General features: G+C 42.5%; 1 protein-coding gene across 2 annotated transcripts in view; it reads left to right on the forward strand.

Annotated features, from left to right (window-relative positions):
• kirrel1b (kirre like nephrin family adhesion molecule 1b) overlaps positions 1–14,780 on the forward strand; it is a 100,024-nt gene extending 85,244 nt beyond the window's left edge. The window contains exons 11-15 of one of the 2 annotated variants that reach the window (XM_085806004.1): positions 983–1,199; positions 4,303–4,410; positions 6,455–6,582; positions 8,503–8,613; positions 12,912–14,780. In XM_085806004.1, coding sequence (XP_085662130.1) covers positions 983–1,199; positions 4,303–4,410; positions 6,455–6,582; positions 8,503–8,613; positions 12,912–13,607 — 1,260 coding nt within the window. In that variant the 3' untranslated portion in view covers positions 13,608–14,780. The remainder of the gene's footprint in view (positions 1–982; positions 1,200–4,302; positions 4,411–6,454; positions 6,583–8,502; positions 8,614–12,911) is intronic. The other variant, XM_085806005.1, reaches the window with a different exon arrangement.
• Positions 14,781–21,630: the final 6,850 nt, after the last annotated feature.

The raw sequence follows: 21,630 nt of genomic DNA on the forward strand, positions 1-21,630 counted from the left end.
TTCCTCATTGAGTCCTGATCACATTCACCCTTTTTCCTTCTTTTTCATTCATTCTTTCTTTCTTCTGTTCTTCTTTTTTTTCTTTCAAAGCAGGTTAAAAGGTACATTAGCCCAACATATGGGTCTATGTATATTTGATATCGTCATTCTCCATATTTAATATCTTCAAATTTCTACCTCAGCAGATTTTAAGTAGAAAAACCTGCTGGAGTTTTTATCGCTCGTGTTCACGTGCTGCACTTAGTGCATGTGTGTGTGTGCATGTGTGTCTGTCTTGGTTCATTTGTCATTTCCTCCTCAGCCTGAGAAGTTTCTGCAAACATTTTAATTAGGGCCTATACTGCACCAGGAGAGAAAAAAACTAAAAAAAAAAAATAGTCGACAAGGTGTGAGAATATAATTTGTTTTTGCTTAAAATATATTTCCTGTCCAGACTCGCTTCAGTCTCTCTTAACCTTTCTTAACATCAGCCCATCTGTTGGCTGAATGTTTACTTGTGGCTGTGTGTGTGTGTGTGTGTGTGTATGTGTGTGTGCGGTGTTGTGGTTAGTACTATTTAAGATAAGATAAAGTGAAATTAGCATTATTGATCCCTCAGGGGAAATTGGGGCGGCTGCAGCAGTAAAGACCAGAGTTTAGATAAAAATCCAAATAGCTAAATTAAACATATTGGAGATTGCGTCTTCGCCACACTTACACAGAAAGACGTCTCGCTGTGTTTACCACAGATGTTGTAGTGGACAGATGTGCCAAGTGTTTGCTCTTAAGTTCATCTTATAAATTGAATTACTCCTGCTTTTCCAATCGAACATAACGTATTGTAGAAGCCGGCTTGTTTTCTGTGCTCTGAAGATGTCATTGAAGGCGTCAATAGCCTCCCCGTCCCCCTCCCCCTCCTCTTTCTATGTGTTGCTCAAGGATTTGAAGCTGAACAAAAACCTTGTGCGATGTGTGTGTGTGTGTGTGTGTGTGTGTGTCTCAGGTGTGGGCGTGGAAGGAGAACGTGTGGGAGAAGGAGAAGGGCACCCTGATGGAGCGCTACACCGTGGAGCAGAGCAAACCGCCGTCGCAGGGCGGCGCCGTCCTCTCCACGCTCACCATCAACAACGTCATGGAGTCGGACTTCCACTCGCCGTACAACTGCACCGCCTGGAACTCCTTCGGCCCCGGCACCATGATCATCACCCTGGAGGAGACGGGTACGGGGGAGAAAACACACAACCATAGAAATGATTAACACCAGACAGTGTGTGTCCAAACAATGTCCAACCACTAAAACACTGTAGCACGCTGCACTAAGCAGGATATTTATCTTAAAGGTATACTGTGTAGGAATTCCTCCCTTCTAGCGCTGCGGTTGGAGATCGCAAGCAACTCAATGGTATTTTTCATGCTGCATTCACGTGAAATTGGGCAGACGGCAGACGGACGACAGCCGCTGCACGTAACGGCATAAACAAGCCTCTATGTAAACAAGTGGTCCGTCAGCACGAGGCAAAACAATACACGTGACAATATGTTGTCATGGCGATGTGGTATTGTTTTACCGGCTTTCTCTGGACTTCTGTGACTAAAATGACATCTGGTTTGTTAGCGACGGCCGTCTGCCCGACTGCAGGTGAATGCAGCATCAGTAGGTGCGTTTCCATTACCCCTTGAAATGCGCAAAACCTAAATATCGAAATTAAAAACTGGTAATGGAAACACCTACATTTCGAAAAAACTCTCAAATATCGCAAAAAAGTTTTTGCGCTCTCATGAGGTGGTTTTTGAGACGTATCGATACAAACGTGTATCGCAAAAGTGTAATGGAAACACTTTTTTCGCTTTTCTACACGTCACCGGCGTCACCGGAGTTGTGTGTGTCCACGCTGTGTAGGTTTATGTAACTTGAGGGGACAAATGAACCACATGTTTATTGTCATGCATTGCTGACCTGGGCATCGTTTCTCATTAAATTAGAAAAACCTTTCCTATCATTCCCCTTTTTCCGTGCATGGTTGAAGGAGACTGGCTCGCATCCACGCTCCCACTCCCTCCTGTGCCGAAATGTCACCTTAAGTCACATAAACCAGTACGGGTGTGTGGACACACACACAACCATCAGCGCCTCATCACCGCTGGTGTTTAAAAAGCCGTTCTTTCTGCAGTAAAGCGCACATCCGCCGTGTTGGTAAACAAATAGTCCCTCTACATCAACGGAGGCGACCGTGCTTGAGCAGCTTGGGTTGGAGGTGGTGTGAGTGCGGGCCAGCGGGGACAGGGGAGGGGGCATTAGAGCTTCAGCACGGTACAACTGGCCCGTGTGAGTGTGCCCTTATTTGTGGCCGCTGCAGCGCCACACGGGCTTTGCCTTTCAGCAATCAAGCGCTGTTTTTGTCTTTGTTAAAAACAATAACAGCAACAGCTGTAGGCAGCTGAGATCGCTGTGCCGTCACCATAGAAACGCAAGACGCATCACGGCTCATTCGCAAAATACCTTTCAATGGAAACACCCGCAAATAGCAATTGCACTTTTTCGAAGTTTCAGAAATATCGCTTTTATTTTGCGAAAATCTGTAATGGAAACGCAGCTAGTGTAACGCTCCATTCCTCCTCACTGCGTTACCGCAGTGACTTTTCACAGACGCCACCTCGACCTGAGCCGACAGCTCCGGTGTCTCCGCTGAGTTTCCGTGGTTACCTACCGTCACGCTGCCACTGAACGTAAAAACATGGAGACACCACATGGCAGCAGCACCGAGCTTACCGTCTCCATGGAGATATGAATGATATGAACGGCTCATTCAGAGCTGAAAGGAACACTTCACTTTGTTGATGGGGGTGATGAAAAACAGACTTTTGAACAAAATAATCGAATAGAATAGATTACAGGAGAACTTACACAATGTCCCTTTAAAGGGATAGTTCACCCAAAATGATCTACTCACCCTCATGTTGACTAAGGGCTGGGAGAAGTTTCAGAGTCCTCCGTGCCTTCTCTGAGTTACGGGGGGGTCCATGCAGCAGTATTTGTCCATATAATGGTTGTGAATGGATACCACTTTTCTTCGTCCAAAAAGACACAACAAAAAACATCCGAATACCTCCATAGTGCTCGTCTGTAATGTCCCTCTTGTATTGAAGCCCCAACATGAGAAATTGTTCCGAAAAAAATTAAATAAGTCTATTTTTTAAGCTTGTTTGTAGCGAAAGCTCCCAGTGCCAATCTTACTGTATGTGATAATGTCAAAAAAATAGCCATAAATAACAAGTTATTGCATCATCACGTGATAATGTCCTGAAATAGCCTAGAAATAACGGCCAATTTCACAGTAATGTCGAGAAATATAGCCAAGAATTGATTGCGTAGAAATAGCCCAGAAATAACGCTCAATTGCAAGGACTCGGTGGAGAAAAATTCTGGTCGTCCCAAAAAAAAACGTGTGTAATCTTTTGTCTTTATTGAAAAACATGACATTACTATGAAATTGACTGTTATTTCTTGACATTATCACATAATTAGCGGCCTGTAAATTAAAGGGTTACCAAGTTATGTAATACATAACAACACTTTTTGTTAGGGTTAGATGCACCAGCAGCATGGAGATGTGTTGAGACGAGAGCTATGTGTATGTGCAAGCAAAATGCTGGAAAAGAGTACAAATACAAAATACAAACTTTAAGGACACATAAAGCACATTTTATTGTGAAGCACTGAGTGTGAGTAAAACTGTGTTTGTTTACAGTGAGAACTCCACGGGGCGCCTTTAATGTCCTTGGATGAGACACTGCTCTTCCTCTTTCTCTCTCCCTCCCTCCCCGTTACGAACTGAAGTGCCCCTGAGCAAGATTATTAAGCGGTGGCATCAGCTGGAGGACAGAGAATAGATAATAGTGTTGTTAGTCCATTCTGGATTGTTACACATTTTTATTTCGAGAGCTGGGTATGTCACATTACATTGAGAAAATGATTTCTTCATGCTCTGTCAGTCTTATCTGACTCTTATTCTTTCAGCTGTCAGATTTCGCAGGCTTCAGAAAATCTTCGAGAGAGGGAGAGAGAGAGGAGTAAAAAAAAAGAGAGACAGAGAGAGAGAGAGAGAGGCTGGATTTGTCTTTATGTGTACTAACAGTGTTTTTATCCCTTGTCAGACTCGCACGCTTTATCAACATAACCAGCCCTCAGAGATTCAATATTAGGGACACAACAGGATTTGTGCTTAAATGACACAACACATCCAATGCGGCGTTTTCTGTAACAATGAGGCAGCAGCTGTCCCTCAACCCCGACCCCTCTCTCTCTGCTCCTGTTTGTTTCAGATATTGTTCCAGTGGGAATTATCGCCGGTGGTACGGTGGGCTCCTCCATTCTGCTGCTGATGTTCCTGCTGGCACTCGCCTTCTTCCTCTACCGCCAACGCAAAGGCAGTGAGTGCGCACAGCGGTTTCTTTAATGTGTCTGTGTGTGTATATGCACACATACACTTACTGTATGTGTCTATCACTCTTTCTTTCATCCACTCTCCCTATCTGTCATCCTGCCGTTCCACGAAGAAAGGAACATATGCCAGCCGTATAGCATTTTATTCAAATGAGATTAATGAATATTCATACTATAAGACAAACTGCCTTTAAACGCCTACTGTACATTTCTGTTTTCATTCAGATGATATGGACTTGTGTGATTATGCCTTAAATAAACTGGTTGTTTTTTTTACGTTGCACCAGATAAAGTAGTACATAAATAACGGAGCAGAAAACAAGAGCATTTAAAGGTGAATGGTATTTAAATGAAAACCTCCTATATGTTATTTCCACAGCCCAGGGCGATGCAATTAGTATTTATGAACGCAAAACCACACTCGTTCAAATATACAGAGTTATGTGGTGTCTTCAAGTTGTGTATTTTTTTTGTGCTGTGCTCCGCAGCAAATAAAGAGTTGGGAAAGACAATGAAGGTGACTGGCACATTCCCCAGAGGGATTTTCTGGGGATAAGAGTATATTTTCTGGTACAGAGCTGATAACACCACTACAGAAAAGATATTGTTTGAAAATAGAAACTCAAACAAACATCGCCGTGGCTCCAGATAAAGCAGTCGCTCATTTGTTGTGTATGATGCAGCTCAAGACTTCGCAGATTTCAATCTTTACTTTTGAGGGTTTTTTGCTGTCGTGGAAGAGAGATGCTCATGTTACAAATAAATGACTGTTAGGAGGAGGCACAGTGCAGGAATTAAACTCAGCAGCGCTCTGTTTAACACAGAAATATGCTGAACTTTTTACTGTGTTTTACAAAACTGAGCAACCAAACTATAATAATAATGTATATATTAACATTTATCACCTCAGACCTGTGCCATGTTGGAAGTATCACAGAAGTATACTGTATCATACTGTAAGATTGCATTTGTGAATTTTAAAACTATTGATGCTACTTTATGGTGCAAAAGTAGCAGTAAAAACAGTAACACGCATTATAACGCATGAATACTCATTCGTATGTAGTTTATAAATACAGTTATTGCTTATCAATGATGAGTGAAACATTTTTAACTGTGTTTATAAACTACATATGAGTATTCATGTTTTTATAAATGATGAATTGAGTATTTAACGCTTAACTAATGCTTAATAGTGTCTACTTATTATGAAGTGTTACTGTAAAAACAATAACAACCATTCGCAAAGAGACATATATCACAGTGAAGTGCGCGGTAACAAGCTATGTGTCTGAGATGAGATGTTTTGTGCAACTCCAACACAAAATTAAAGATAGAACTGTAAAAAAAAACACATATTCAAACAGTAGAGAGTGCATATTTAATATACATGAGAGTATTTTATAAGAGTTTGGGGTAATGCTGTAGCATCTTGCAAAAAAGATTTCTAGTTTTTATAAAAAATTAGTGTTTTCTTTTTTAAATCACCACTCAGAGTTGCTGAAGTCAGAAATTTGAAAATCATAAAATCGGCTCTTAAATCAGTGTAAAATTTCATGACAAGGCCATTTGCCTCATTCTCAGACAAAATCATGTGGAAAAAAAAATCAACAGCAATCATCACATTTACTGGCAGAAATATCAGTTTCAAACTCTTCATCTTCTTCTCCATTTTCCTCACAACAGCCCCCTAAGAGAAAAAAAAAAAAAAAAAAATCAATGCCAGAGGAACATGCAGTTTTTCTCACTTCACGGTGGTGGATACTCACGTCCTCAAAATTCAAACCATCACCTCTCTCTGCCTTTTGTGTCTGCCAGCATACCAAATTGCTCAATGCACCATTATCAAAAGACAAGCAGGGCAAATAATGGCCCAGACAAGCCAAACGAAAACAGCATTAAACAGAATTAAGTGTTTTTACTGTTTTTTTATGTCGCTTTGTTTTTATAGCCACACTGTTAAATAAACCAAAAAATGTGTCTTGATGTCGACCCAGAACGTAACGGCAGGTTGTGTTTTCCTGTTTCCAGGTCGCCGCGGTGTCACCCTGGGAAAGCCAGACATCAAGGTAGAAACCGTCAACAAAGAGACCCACAGCCTGGAGGAGGAGGCGACCAACGTCTCCACGGCAACCCGGATGGTCAAGGCCATGTACTCTGTGAGTAGATACTCATCTGAGTCACTGGGGGCCGCGCAGAGGAGGCGTATGGGTCAATGGCACACACACACACACACACACTTGAGAGTACATGCACAAAGCCGCCTGCAAACACACATTAAAGGAGAAGTGTCGTTTTTTTACAACCTGGACCTTATTTCTGGCTAATACCATGGTCTGGGTGAATACTCGATTCTGATTGGCTGCAGGGTGTCCATTAAAAAGTGATAATATTTTTTTTTTCTTTCTCTCTTTTCTTTTACCATGAACTTTTTTAAATTTATTTTGATGTTTTTCACTACAAATTGCATACATTTTGTAGGAATGCTCCAATGGCTAAAAAGATGTGTAATTGAACATGAACTAACGACTTGTGCAATCCTGCAATAAAGTATAAAAAAAAAAGTAATAATGGACACCCAAAAAGATGTTCCGGTCAAATTGCCTGATTACGATTCTAAATATTACTGCGCTGGCTCAAACGCTTGTTGGTAACCATGGCAACGGAGACTCGGACCATGACAAGTTTTCTTCAGCGCATCACGACACTGGAGTCTGTAAACACACAAGCGATAAGAAGTGCACTGGCCGTCTGAAATAATACTTAGTGTCACGTAACACTCCCTCCACTGATGGACCATCTGGCTGTGGCAGAGTCACTGTGGCTGCACGCTGCCGCCACAGAGAGTCTCTCTCTCTCTCTCTCTCTTTTTAAATTTTTTCTATCGCCAACGAGAGATGTTAAATAGTCCGCTCAGCCGCATTATGATTTTAACGGTAAAAAACAACATTAAAGTATTAATAATTGATTTAATATTTATTTATTTTGTGAGTGACCATGGTATAAGCGGGATAATGCTCTTCTGGGTGTCCGATTATCAGTAATTAATGGACTTCGCGGAAGCAACCGTTCACGCCTCGTCGTCCATTAATTTCTGATAATGGGCACCTCGTCGGGCATTATCCCTTACATAAAATACGGTCGATTACTCACCCAGATAAGTCTGGTGTCATTAGGAGTCCGACGATATTTAGATCCAGTCGAGAGCCGCGTATATCCATATAGTGGGAGTGATCGGGGCACCGAAATTGCGCATTATAACGCATTATCTGCCGCGAAAATCGTTCATTTCACTAGTGCTAGTGAAGTCTGGAGTTGCCTGTTATGGTCATCTGGGGTCTGCAGGTTGACCTACTAACCTCTGGACTGGATGATGCAGCGCGGCTCATTCACCCTGCGACGGTCAGCTTGTTTACCTGGAATGTGCTGCTGCTAGTTTTGTGCAACATGTCCTGAACATCTGTCAGATTTCTACTGTACAGGCCTCAGATGACGATAACAGAATGAATTTTGCGGCAGATGATGCGTTATTCAGAGTGAAATGAAAAGGGGGAGGTGAAAGACTGTGAGAAGAAAAAAAAAAGAAGTGAGGAGTGGGGGAAGATAGATGTTGAGCTATACAGTACGAAGGATCCTAATGACACCAAAGTTATATGGGTGAGTAAACGTATTTTATGCCAGAAATAAGGTCGAGGTTGTAAAAAACAGCACTTCTCCTTTAAGTACACACACACTAACTCTAGTAAACACACACACACTCAACTGAAAATCACATATTTGATAAATGAGGGACATTAATACAAACACCTGCACACACACACACACACTCTAACGTCACCTTTCTTTTAGAAACCCTGGAAGTCCTGGAGAGTCAAATCAGCGCGGCCTCTTTGGTGCAGTTTTTTTTTGTTTTTTTTTCATTTTCATTCTCTTTCCAAAAACGAAGCGTTTCTCTTCTTCCACTCTCTTGGGATGAAAAACCTGAAACTCTGTTTTCCTCTCCCCTCCCTCTCTTCCTCCTTCTTTCCTTTCTTACCCTCCCTCTTTCCGTGTGTGTGTTTCGTTGTTTGATGGTTTAGTTTCTGCCCTCTGTTTCCCTCTCTCCCTCCACTCAGCCGTTCAAAGACGACATGGACCTGAAGCAGGACGTCCGGAGCGAGAGCGACACGCGCGAGGAGTACGAGCTCAAGGTGAGACCGGCGGCCGGGCGCTCGCAGAGATGTGTCGGCATTTTGACATTGGGAGTCGTCGTAAAGATTTTATGCTGCATGTCGCATGTCATGGACTTTGTGCTCATATATCCATCATTAAGTGCTGACGACCAGCTGCACCTTCTCCTCAGGTTTGGCCTTTTTCACTGCAGGTAAAAGCTTCGTTTTCATAAATAACACAAGTTTATCACAATCAGTGCCTCTGGAGAATCTCCTTATAATCTCTCATGTCCTTTAAAGGGATAGTTCAACATTTTTGGCAAATTGGCCCATTGCCATAATCCCTATAGTCATAGCAGTAGGTTCGTTACCTTTAATTGTTGGTGTAAGCTATTTTTAGAACAGCGGAGCAGAGCCGTGAGCTGCTCAGAGCTACGCTACAGAGGCTCATGGGATTTCTTGTTTTCCCTCATCAAACTCATCAAATACACAATCCAACAACTCCAAAACGCTCTGGTGGACAAGTTGTGAGCTGCACATTCACCACGCTATGAAATAATAACACAACATTACCAGACAGAGTTGTTTTAGAGGGAAATTCATGCAAAACTGCTGATGTGCGTTCCTGTCTGGAGCAGTTTTTCAGCAAGTAGTCTCTGTATTTACCTCTAAAACAACTCTGTCTGGTAACGTTGTGTTATTATCTCATAGCGTGGTGAATGTGCAGGTCACAACTTGTCCACCAGAGCGTTTTGGAGTTGTTAGATTGTGTTTTTGATGAGTTTAATGAGGGAAACCAAGAAATCCCATTAGCCTCCGTAGCGTAGCTCTGAGCAGCTCACAGCTCTGCTCCTCCCTTCTAAAAATAGCTTGCACCGACAATTAAAGGTAACGAACCTTATGGCAATGAGCCAATTTGCCAAAATGTTGAACTATCCCTTTAAGTTTAGGTCTTATAAACACAATACAAGGGAGCAAAAAGGTAAATCATGTTTATCCTGGTGGAGTGAAGTGGTATCATTGCATCTTGTGATCATACACACACTCTGCACTGCATCAGTCACACACCGCTACATTTTTGGACATAGCATGAACACACCACCAGCTACACCCACATCACCGAGCGTCAGTCTGCAAGTGTGGCAGCATACAGTACATAAGATATGAGCAGTGAGTAGTATTATGTAAAAGAAGACAATATAAAAACTCACTTGGCTGAGAAAGTGTGTGCTTTTTCTAAAACCTACTTCATTTATTTTTATCAGAGAGAATATCTTTAAAGATCCCACATTGTATTTTGATGAGGTTTTTTTTATGATGAAGCAGCTCAAGGTTCTGAGTTAATACTGTGAAAGTATCAAGCCTCAGCCCACAGTGAGATACACACAGCTTGTATTCAGAAACTGAGCCGTCAGGATTTCTGTAACTTTGTGATGTCATAAAGCAGTCACTACCCCAACTCCACTGGACCAATCATCTGACCTTGATTTGGTTTCTGAGTGTTTTTTTAAATTTATTTTTTTTACCTTATCTGCTGTATTTTCTATTTAATCACTCAGAGAGCAGTCAGCCAATCAGATGAAAGCTTCAGAGCCTCCTCTCTTCTGATTGGCTGACATCGACCTGTTGCTAGAGCTCCAGAGGGATGTAAAACTACACTGAGGTGGTTTTTGTGTCTTTAAACCACTAATATATCTTCTTATGGACCAACACGGGAAGTGAAAAATATGGAACCTTTAACAAAGTTAATTTTAATATTTTAATTGTTTTTATTTCTTTTTCTTGTTGGATGTGCTGTTGAAAAACTACATATAAATGATCTTATCCACAAGTTTCCGAACGTCATCTATGGTCAAAACCGGAAGCCGGTTTTGCATTTCCGGTGGAATTTTACGTTTCCATGGTTTTCAGTCGTTGTCATAGTTGCCGTAAATGCATGTATCTATTAACGCTGGCTTTTAACACGGATGTCAATTTGTCAATTTGTGTGATATCCATTGTTAAAAGCTGGTGTGATGATCCATGTGTTTTACAGATTTTCAATGAAAAAAAAAAAAAAAATTCCATGCATTTTCCGCAACTACCGAAACCATGGAAACCTAAACATAAAATTCCACCGGAAGAGCAAAACTGGCACACATTTTTGACGTTCGGAAAAAGGTGGATTATAAATAATATCCCAGTCTTTCTTTATGATTGACATCCTCCTAATGTTACAGGATTGCTAAGCGAGCCAAAGCACTGACTAGATGTTTCTGCTTCTTACATTAGTTGCGTTTCCATCCACCTTTTTTTATTCACATTTTCAAAAATTGCGAATAAATACTTGAATGGAAACGCCAGAAATTCTAAAAAAGGCAGTAAATGCGCATAAAAGTTTTTACGCTTGGGGGAGGGGTGGATTTGTCAGCGTATCGATTAAATGAAAATGCGACTTTTTGTTATGGAAACAGGTTATGCGAATTGAGGCAGAGTTTGTGGGTGAAGTGCTGCTGGACTTCACCCAGCGACGTTCAAATAAATGGAGTACGACGCCCCGGTCTCCCAGCTCTCGTCTCTGCACCGCAACACAAACGCGCTCCGTAACCCGTAATGTTTTGTTCATGACGGTTAAGACTACACAATCACACGCCGTAACATCGTTATGTAACGTTATCCACCGCTCCATTTATTGATTTTTCGCCGGCTTCGTTGTCAACAGATGCACATGGAGGAGAGGAACGTAACCAAAACAGCGGAAAAGCGAGCGGACTTGCACAGTTCATACTGTCTTTCTGTGTAAATATCCCATGTTAGGCTACAACATGAAAACCTGCGGCTTATGTTCAAGTGCGGCCAATCCACCACTTTCGGGAGAATGACGCTGGGTGTCGCCATGACACTCCATTCCACCGTTAGGCTACTGTATTGTTGATAGCATAGACTGGTTTGGCCGTGATGACTTTATTCATAATCACGTAATTTTAATGAGAACAATACGGACAAGGTTTTAGCTTTTTGTCACATTTTCACGTCACTATATCACCGTTGTGACTACTCTGATGTTTATGAAGTCTATAAAATGAATTGTTGAACAAACATTTTAGATTAGCTGGGCTATCCGCTAGCTGTTAGCCGTTAGCGGTGTCAAAAAACAATAACTCAATAAACGGCCCATGAAAAAAACATTTTTTCCAGCGGATATCCTAGTTCCAACATGACTGAGCTAACTGGAGTAGTTTCATGTCGTGTCCGACAACGGGAGGGTTTTGACAGCTAACGTTCTGATGTTAGCTTTGCTGCTGCTGTTAGCTTAGCTGTCAGCAGCAGCAAAGCTAACAACTACGACAACCATGACTAATTACAAAAACGTGCACACAGAAATAGTAATGTTTGTTCAATAATTCGTTTTATAGACTTAACAAACATCAGATTTAGTCAAAACGGTTTTGGCAGCCCGGAGCCCCCACATTTGGTGCCTACACCGGTGGCTAACGCTACCAGTTAGCCGCTCGCTAGAATGCTACTAAAACCGACTTCCGTTGTGGTGTGACGCAATGGATCATGGGAAAATAAAGTGGTGGATATGTAGGCTACAGTATTTTCTTTTAAAATTTAGCTGGTGCGGCTTATACAGGTGCGTCTATAGTCCGGAAAGTACGTAAATTGTCCATGATGTTGAGTGTCAGCTGAGTGTCAGCTGTTGGATACATTCACGCTCTCTTACGACGTAATCTCACGGCGCACTCCTCCTAATCGCAAAACACTAATGAATGGAAACGGTCATAAATTCGCATTTGCTTTTTGCGCATTTTCACAAAATCCGCTCTTAAATTCAATACCAGGGTATCCGCGGGGTCTTGAAAAGTATTAAAAGGTGATAAATCAATTTTGGGAAAATTAAGACCCTTAAAAAGTATTAAAAAGTATTTTCACGACTTTATAAAGTCTTAAATTTTGAAGGTATTTTTTATGAATTAGCTGTCCAAGAGTTTGAGTCCTAAAAAACATTTTAAAAGTGTGTGAATTTATTCATTTTATTAAAAAACAAACATGGACCAGTACACTTTACCTTTGATTTATTATCCTAGCCTATTTTGAATTCAGTTGTATCATGTGGTCTCTAGTCTTTATCACAAACTAAAACTGTTGAGTTAGAAGTGTCACTGATGTAAATGGGTACAGCTTGAAGTGGCGGTGAGGTATTGAAATATATTGAGAAGGTCTTGAAAAAGTCTTAAAAAGGTTTTAGAATTAACTTCAAGATTCCTGTATAAACCCTGAATACATCTGGATGGAAGCCCAGCTACTGAGAACAATAAACAGACTGAGAATCTAATCGTCTTCTCTGATCACAGGACCCGACCAACGGCTACTACAACGTCCGCGCCACCACCCACGAGGAGGCGCGCCCCCAGTCCCGTGCCATCCTCTACCAGGGAGAGTTTCGCTCTCCGAACCCCGGCAGCGGCGGCGGCGGCGGACCGGCCGGCGCCACCTCCTCCTCCTCCGGCGGACCCTCGGCCGCCCCCGCCGGCGCCGTTCCCCCCGGCGGCGTTCCCGGCTCGAGGTCGGGCTGCTACGACCCCCGCCCCCCCTCCAGGATGTCCCACTCCACCTACGCCCAGTTCAACACCTTCTCCCGGCCGCCGCCGCCGCCGCAGAGCCAGCAACCCCCTCCCAACCCGGCGCTCCAGTCGCCGGGGGATTACCCCGGAGACTGCGGCCTGCTGGACGGCAACACGCAGCTGGCCTACGACAACTACGGATACCCCTCCCCCTCCCAGTACCCCAGCTACCGCATGGGGTTCGCTCCGCCCATCGAGGAGGGGCCGGCCTATGAGATGTATCCAACTGGACAAGGGCCCGGTCCCGGTCCCGGTCCTGGTCCTGGTCCCGGTCCTGGTCCCGGTCCTGGTCCCGGTCCCGGTCCCGGACAACAAAGTCCTGAAACGGGGCTGGGGAAGTACGGAAGCTCCACTCGCTTCTCGTACTCGTCTCCGCCCTCTGACTATTCCCACAGACACACACAGCGGATGCAGACTCATGTGTGAGACGCACAGACAGACAGACACACACACACACACACTTCTTTGGCTCGCTTTTTTTTGTGCAGCAGCAGCAGTACAGTACTTACTACACACACACACGACGTCCTACCTTTCTACACATGAACATTGACGAACCCGTCTCTCTGTCCATCGTGACCAGTGCATGGTACCTGGTTGGTTTTTCTGAACCAGTAAAACGACGACAACAACGCAGCATATACACATACAGTACTTACTAGTTAGCAGCAATACATGTACATGATACGACACATGCAAAGCGACATTCACACTCACTTGCGCCGACCTTCTGTTGCGCGTCGTGTCGATGCAGCAGCGTGCCACAATCAAGAGAGAGAAGAGACAAACGGAGTCGAGCACTTTGAAGACAGGAAGAAGAGGAGGAGGAGGAGGAGGAGGAGCAGAGGAGCCGTTTTCTTCCTGTAGTCCTCGTTTTTGCGCTTCAAACATCCCCCCTTCCCCTCCCCTCCCCCCTCCCCCCATCTCTGTAAATACCTGCAAATTCAGATTGGGATCATTTTAAAGTTTTACTCCCTTGTACAAACCTATACAGTGTGATGCAGTACAGTGACCTACAGCAAACCTCCCTGCAATCCACACACACACACATACATACAGATGTTTAAAAGACTCATCTCTTTCTATGTATTGCAGCAACGAGGCAGCTTGGACTAAAACTATATCTGGCACTTTTTCCTCACTAAAACCGTGTCATGTTTTTGTTTTTTTCTTTCTTTCTTTCTTTCCTTATTTTTTTTACAAGATCTACCTTGATTTAAGTTTGGACGAAAGCTTCTTAAGGTGGAGCGGTGAGCGACCAGAGTGCCAGTGCTTATATGTGCCAACTCAAAACGCAAACTATTGATTGATATCTTTTTGTAAAGCGTGCGAGGAGGAGACGCTGTGGACGACGAGGTTTTTCTACATGTCGCATCTGAGAGGAAAGGAGCGGTACTGTAGCAAGCGCCTCTGTAAACTCCTTCTTCCTCCTTCCTCACCTCTCATTTTTATCACCATGATACATTTCCAGACTTCACTTCACTTCCACTTCAAGGTCAATGCTGTAAACAGTATTTGTGAAACGAGGTGTGGCAGGAGTGCTTTTTCATTCAGTGAATTTCTGCAATTTGTACAAAAAGAAAAATACCTCCCCCTGTCCTCAAGTGTCAAAAAGTATTTGTTTCTCTCACTTGCACAGTAGTATAGATTTTTTTCCCATATTTATACCGAAACCATGTGGAGAAAAAAATGGCATTCAGAAACATTTTATAGTATTTTTATAAGGAGTTGTGGACCAAAGGTTCAGAGTTTTTGGGTGACACTCACTTTTTAAAACGTGTACGTGGCAATGAGAGCGTTATTGGAAACGTTTGAGTTTCTTTAAAAAAATAAAAAAGAGATGGATGGTATTTTTTAAGGTGGATGTTGTTGTAGACTTTGATTAGAAGATTCGAAGAGCTTCACTCCACGGATTTCCCCGTTCGGTGTGAAACTCTTCCTTTGACTTCCGGTCTTCCGACTGGACTGCCTTTAAAAAAAAACAAAAAAAAACGTTGACGACATTCAGAAGCGATGGATGGAGAACGGGCGGCCGCTCACTCCTGAGCAGTTAAGAGCGTTAAAGTGTAGTTTAACATATCAACATGAAGGTACGGGGGGGTTGTTTCCAGCTCATGTGGTACTTTTGTACATGTTTGTGTCAGTGCGCTGGCTTCCTCACCGCAGCAGAACATCTGCTGGTTTTTTATGTTGCGCATATTTTCCACCGTGTTGTGTCAGCGTCCGGTTTGTGCGATTGGCTTTTTGGCTTTTTGACCCCACAGGTCGTGATGATCAGCATTTAAAATGTTGCTTGTTTGCTTCATATTTGAGTCAGTCTCCTCTGCACTTTGACCCCAAATGATTCCCCCAAAAAGAGGCAAAAAATCTTGTAGTGTAGTTGCTTTGCTTACTGTCCCAATAGTGAGTTAAAATCCACAAATACAGTTCATAAAAGTCTTTTTAAGACTGTAATTTGAACCATTGTGGATTATTATCTTTTATCTGTAGCAACTACAACGTTTTAATAATCAACATTGATATTTTTTGGCTGATGTAAAAAGTTATTTTAATTAACAAGAATGAAGCCTTGCTTTTAAAACATCGCTGTCCTTTTCGAGCATTTATTCCAGATGCTAAGAGCTAAAAGCTTTGAACGGCTGCTTTATTCACTGCTTTATATTGTTCTCTCCAAGTGGAGGAGTTTTTTCTTCATCTGTGGGGAAACAAACACAGATTTGAGCAGTCGACTGTTTGTGAGCAGTGAGCTCTACAAAAAAAAAAAAACAACTCAGTGTGTGAGACTATTTTCTTCTCTGGATGTCTTTCAGTCACTTGTGTGTGATGTTAATCAAACCTCTGGGCCAGCATCTGTCTGGTTCCTCCTCGGCCTGTGTCGGTCCACATCTGGCAGTTAGGAGACTTTTTGGGGTTTGGGATTGGTCCAGATGTGGAAGTAGCATCTTATAAAAAAAACAAAAAACAAACAGGCCGTATATGTGCCAGATTTATTTCACCGTTGTTTCCAAACCAGCCACTGGTGCTAAAGTAAGACATCGTATAGAGGTGGTTTGTTATTTGCACACCGAGCTTCGTCAGTGAGATTAGATCCAACGCTCTTCATCGCACCGCCTCACTATTTCACCTTTGGAGGTGACAATCATCTGTTAATACGACTCCACAGCTGCTGCGTCGACCTTTTCTACTCGCTTTAACTCTTAAAAACTTACAAACAACCTGAGTGATGCTTTTATTTTTGTTAAGAATCCTTTTTATTCTAACCTCTTCTTAAAAGGGCGCATCTGCTTTATCAGGCAGGAGGCGTAAAGGCGAACTGAACACAACATACAGTAGTAGAGTCAGTTTGAAAATAAGAAAATGAAAGAAATGACAGCAGGTGAGCTGCGCTGCTTTACACAGAGATCAGAGGCTGCAGAGCGGAGCCAGAAACCACAGCACCTCCAGAGGTAATCATCCAGCGTTTACACTCATAAGCCGCCCTATCAAGCCCTCACAGATACAGTATATTATGGTAACTTTGTGCTAAGGGGTGGGCAGTAAAAATTTGTATTTATTGCCCCCTGTTTTGAATAAACACTTTGAGAGAGAGAGAAACCACAGCCACGTCGTTTCTGATTAGAATATCAGATGGAACCTCGCGGCTCCAAGGTCACTATATATAAAGCGTTTCAGCAGTTATGGAGGGAAGAACGGCAGATGGAGCACCCTTTTAAATTTATATGGTTATCACAGCCTTGGTACTGCATACTATTACCTCTTTACAACCTTTTTTTACAGAGTTGTAGCCGCCGCTGTGTTTTGCATCTGACTTGCAATGTCATTATGACCTTGTGTAGGATGAGTAAATCTGACACAACAGAGGGGGGGAGGAACCGAGGGCCAGCGAACGAACGCACCGCCAGGGCCGTCCAGGTACTTAGTCATTACCTCCTTCTAGTATTTACAGTCTGTTGACGGCGGGGGCGTATAAATATGTATTAAATAGACACCAGAGATGCCAAAACGTGCAAAATGGATGTTTACATTTGGTTGCGTGATGAAAAAAGCAAAAAAAAACGTGTGGTTTTGGAAGGAAAAGTGTTGAGTTGTGTGTTTCCTCCACTCTCTCTAGTCTACTTGCCAGCCCATAGGGCCCCATTGTGAACCCGGAAATGTTGAGTACCCCAAAGTTTTATGATAGAAATAGATAGTATGGGTCCCCAGTATTCAGAAACTGCCTGATGCTGACTTATATATATTGGACAATTAGCATAACAGACATAATTAGCATAAATTAGCATAATTGCCTATATGGGCAATATTTCAACAAAATTGACTTGGCTGATCTGGGCAATATTGGAGTGGTTTTAGGGGTTATTGATGATTTCTGACATTTTCAAAATTCAAAATGGCTGTCTAAACCGGAAGTGACCAGATTTTGAAATCCATCAAAATCGGCCCACTGGCAGTTAAAATCTGGTCACTTCCGGTTTAGACAGCTATTTTGAATTTTGAAAATGTCAGAAATTGATTCAGCATCATCAATAACACTAATATTGCCCAGATCAGCCAAGTAGTTGTTGAAATATTGCCCATAGCAATTATGCTAATGTATGCTAATTATGTCAATTATGCTAATTGTTCACTATATACAAGTTAGCATCCGGCAGTTTCTGAATACTGGGGACCCATACTATCTATTTCTAACATAAAACTTTGGGGTCCTCAACATTTCCGGGTACTCAAGCAAGTAGACTACTCTCTCCTGTGTCGTATTAACAGCCTGAATTTCTCCATTAAAAACAAATCACTGCAAAGTTTTCTCTCTCACACAGCTTTCGGAGCAGATACAGCGATCCAGCTTGTACAAATGTGTGGTGTATGTTGGGAGTGGGTTGGGTTGGGGTTTAGAGATTTATACATATAGCTTCATGAGCTCCATGACATCCATCCATCCATCCATCCATCCATCCATCCGCACCATCATCATCATCAAGTTCTCCTCTCTTTCTACGGAAAAAAAATCTGTATTTTCACATTTATTTTCTCGCTATTACTTTGTGGTGTTACATCACAGGTGGAAGGAATAATGACTGTGGTTAAAAAAGTGTGTATTTAAACTTTTATACACAGTGTTTTATTTGATCTTGTATGCCTCAGATAAAGGGGGAGGGTGGAGGAGGAGGAGGAGCTCTGACAAATCCACCCTGTGAAGAAAAAAAAAAAAAAAAACCCAGAGTGGATGTTGTGCATCAGTGGCCAAACAGACTCAGCCTCAGCCAGGCCACAAATAGCCAAAATTCAGTCTGAACTAGGCCAAGCCAGACTAGAACCAGGCCAGACCCACAGCTAGCAGCTCTGAGCCGTGCCGTGCCGTGCTGTGCCGTGCCGTGCCGTGCCGTGCCATCCCTGGCCAAGAGCGACTCGAGTGGCTCTGAGTCCATTTTTACCTTGTGGAGTCTTCAGTGATGATGCCAAAAGACTGTGCGAAGAAAAAAAAAAAAAACGAACTGAGCAGACAAACAAATGCAGCAGCCATTTGTGTTTATTGTGTTTGCTTGTGTATGCTCACGAGCGTGTGTGTGTGTGCGCGTGTGTGTGTGTGTGTGTGTGATCATGCCGGGACCAGTGGACTGTAGAGACGAGGGTTTGACTGATGTGTGAATATGAGACAGGACGTTCATGTTGTCACCTGCTGGTATGACGGAGGCTCCTCCTCCTGACCACACCTGCTTTTATCTGTCTCTTCAAAAAGCTGCACACTCATTCAATTTACTTTAATCAGATCAATAATCATTCATTTAATAGTAATCACCGATCATTTAAAGGGCAGTATTTATAACCAAAGTTGTAATCCTTAACATTATCAACACTTTAATCCACCTTTAAGATCCAAAAAGTATTATAAATGAATGACTTGAGTGCAGTTTCTTGCTCAACTTTTAAAGAAAATGACAAGTTTAATTCTTTCAAAGTTGATGCCAACGCCGATTCAAACGATTCCTTTGCCAAAGCCATCTTCTTGTCATGTTTTTCACTGTCGCAAGTATGTCGTCATGAGGTTAAGCCGCCCAACGACTCTCTAAACAGATAGAGCGCTGTGATTGGTGAACACAATTGGTGTTCGAGACTCAAAAAGTTCCTATGGCTCGTTTCTAGACCCACCTACGGAGCAAATAGATTGGCTGCCGCTAGGGGGCAGCTAGATTTCTAGGCTAAAACAAACTACAAATTTATAAAAAACACAAAACTTTGTCAAATGAACAACATGCTGCAAAAACTCACAAAGTGTTTCTGAAGAGACGGATCCAGATGTGTCTCATCTGGATGAGATAAATTAGAGGACGACAGAGGAGTTCATTATCATTAATTAATCATCAGATGAATGTTGACTGTCACCTTCAGTCTTCATCATTAAAAACAACAAGTGGACTGTTACTCATTCACACTGGCACAATAATTACGCTATTATGTAAAAATGTAAAAAGATAAAGCCGACCAATCAGAGCTCTGCAGGCCGCAGTAAGGGTTAATAATGATGATGATGTCACAGCCGACACCAGTGCTGAAATAAAACCAACAACACAATTTCACAGATTGTTTCTAAGTTGACTCACAGGAGTTACTTTTAAATTTGCATATTTCACATTTGCATATTTATCCAATCGTTGTGAGTGGTGCTGAGTGTTCCCTGCAGCAGCTACATCAAATAAAAGTGTAGACACCTGACGCTTAGAGAGCACCAGAACGAAAACAACGCAAAATAAACCAGCAAAATTAAAATCAAACTGAATAATGAGATTCAAGTCACTCTTTCCTCCGTCACATTTTCGCCTTGAAAAACAAATCAAGTCACCAAGGGGGAAACAAAAAAGTCGACCAGGATTAAAAAATCTTAAGGGTTATAACTTTAAACTGCCTGAAAATGTAAACAGAGGTTGAACCGAGTTTTATTGTGAAGTGACGCTTTAATTTAATTTGGTGACAAAAGAGTAAATCACATCAACGCACATCAGTCAAACCCAACGAGAGAGCACACACACACACAGCCGATGGAGACGGTATGTGTGTGTGTGTGTGTGTGAGGCCTTAGGACAGAAGAGTCAACGCGGTGTGTGTGTGTGTGTGAATGTGTGTATGTGTGTATGTTCGTCCCTCATCCAGCTGCTGAGCCTGAGTCTGCTCTGTGAAACATCGAAGACACCGACCAGAGCAGCGTCTCCATGTTGCACTTAAAGCAGAAGTAAGCGATATTCTTGTGTTAATATAAGTCTTAAATAGTTCTATCTTCCCACAGCAATCACTTACATAGAGTGTTTGGACTGAAACACGGGTCTGTCAGTCCCTCTGCTCTGCTCTGAGCCCAGGAGAAAACTTTCCTTGTATCCTACAAGTTTTATCCAATGAGGAGAGAGAACGGCATAAAGGGGCAGTCCTCTCTGTGTGTGCAGCCAAGGGATGCGCCTGAATGTGGTGACGTAGGGACGAGGACCAATAGATCCATGACGAGGGCGGGGGCTGCTAACTCCATCGGCTGACAAGACGTTATGGTGCGTTCAAGGCAACCCGTAACTCGTGTTTTTCCGACCCGTGAAGTCGTACCAGTTCGATCTGGTACGAGTTCACGGGTCAGAAGTTACGAGTGGCCGTTATAGTGACTTTCACAGGTAAAACAGGTCGGAGAAACACGAGTTACGGGTTGCCTGGAACGCTACAAAGTCGTAAGTTGTGACTTGAAGCTGTAATTTACGGTTTCAAAAGCCTGCCTGGAACGCAGCATTAGCCAAAACGACCGGATCGCTTACTTCTGCTTTAACAAACTGTGTGAAGACGTGTTTGTGTGTGTGTCTGTGTGTGTGAGACAGCAACAGAGGGACCCTGTGTGTGTGTGTGTGTGCGCGTGCGTGTGTGTGATCAAATTAACATATGTAACGCCCACTCTTTATTTTGTAACCCTATATATTGTTCACCTGTGTATTCAGTTCATGTTGCTTTGAGTGTTTATTCATTTTACTCCAGAAGAAAAAACAACTGTACAAAACACAACAGATGTTATTGTTTTTATTGTCATTATTATTATTATTATTACTATTATTATTATTATTATTATTATTTTCATGATTCTGTTTTATTTTTCTTTCAAATTGTATGTAATTATTTTTCCACAGTATTATAGAAAATAAAAGAAGACATGGCTTTCATAAGAACACAAGCAGAAGTTCTGGTGTTTGTTTCCGTCCAATAGAAACAGAGTTGTATGAAGTTTGTGTAGCTCACACACACACACAGACACACAGACACACACACACAGGGACGTATGTGGTGTTTACCTGAGTGTCAGTGCGACAGTGGAGTCAGAACAAACACCTGCAGAGTCTCTTCTCCTCCTCCTCCTCCTCCTCTTCTCTCTCTTTCCCTCCATCATCCCCACAATCTCTCTTTTTGTCTTTTCCTCTCTTTCCTCTCCTCT

This window comes from Trachurus japonicus, chromosome 17 (genome assembly GCF_045865225.1).
Source record: "Trachurus japonicus isolate A0001 chromosome 17, Traja_1.0".
NCBI lineage: Eukaryota > Metazoa > Chordata > Actinopteri > Carangiformes > Carangidae > Trachurus > Trachurus japonicus.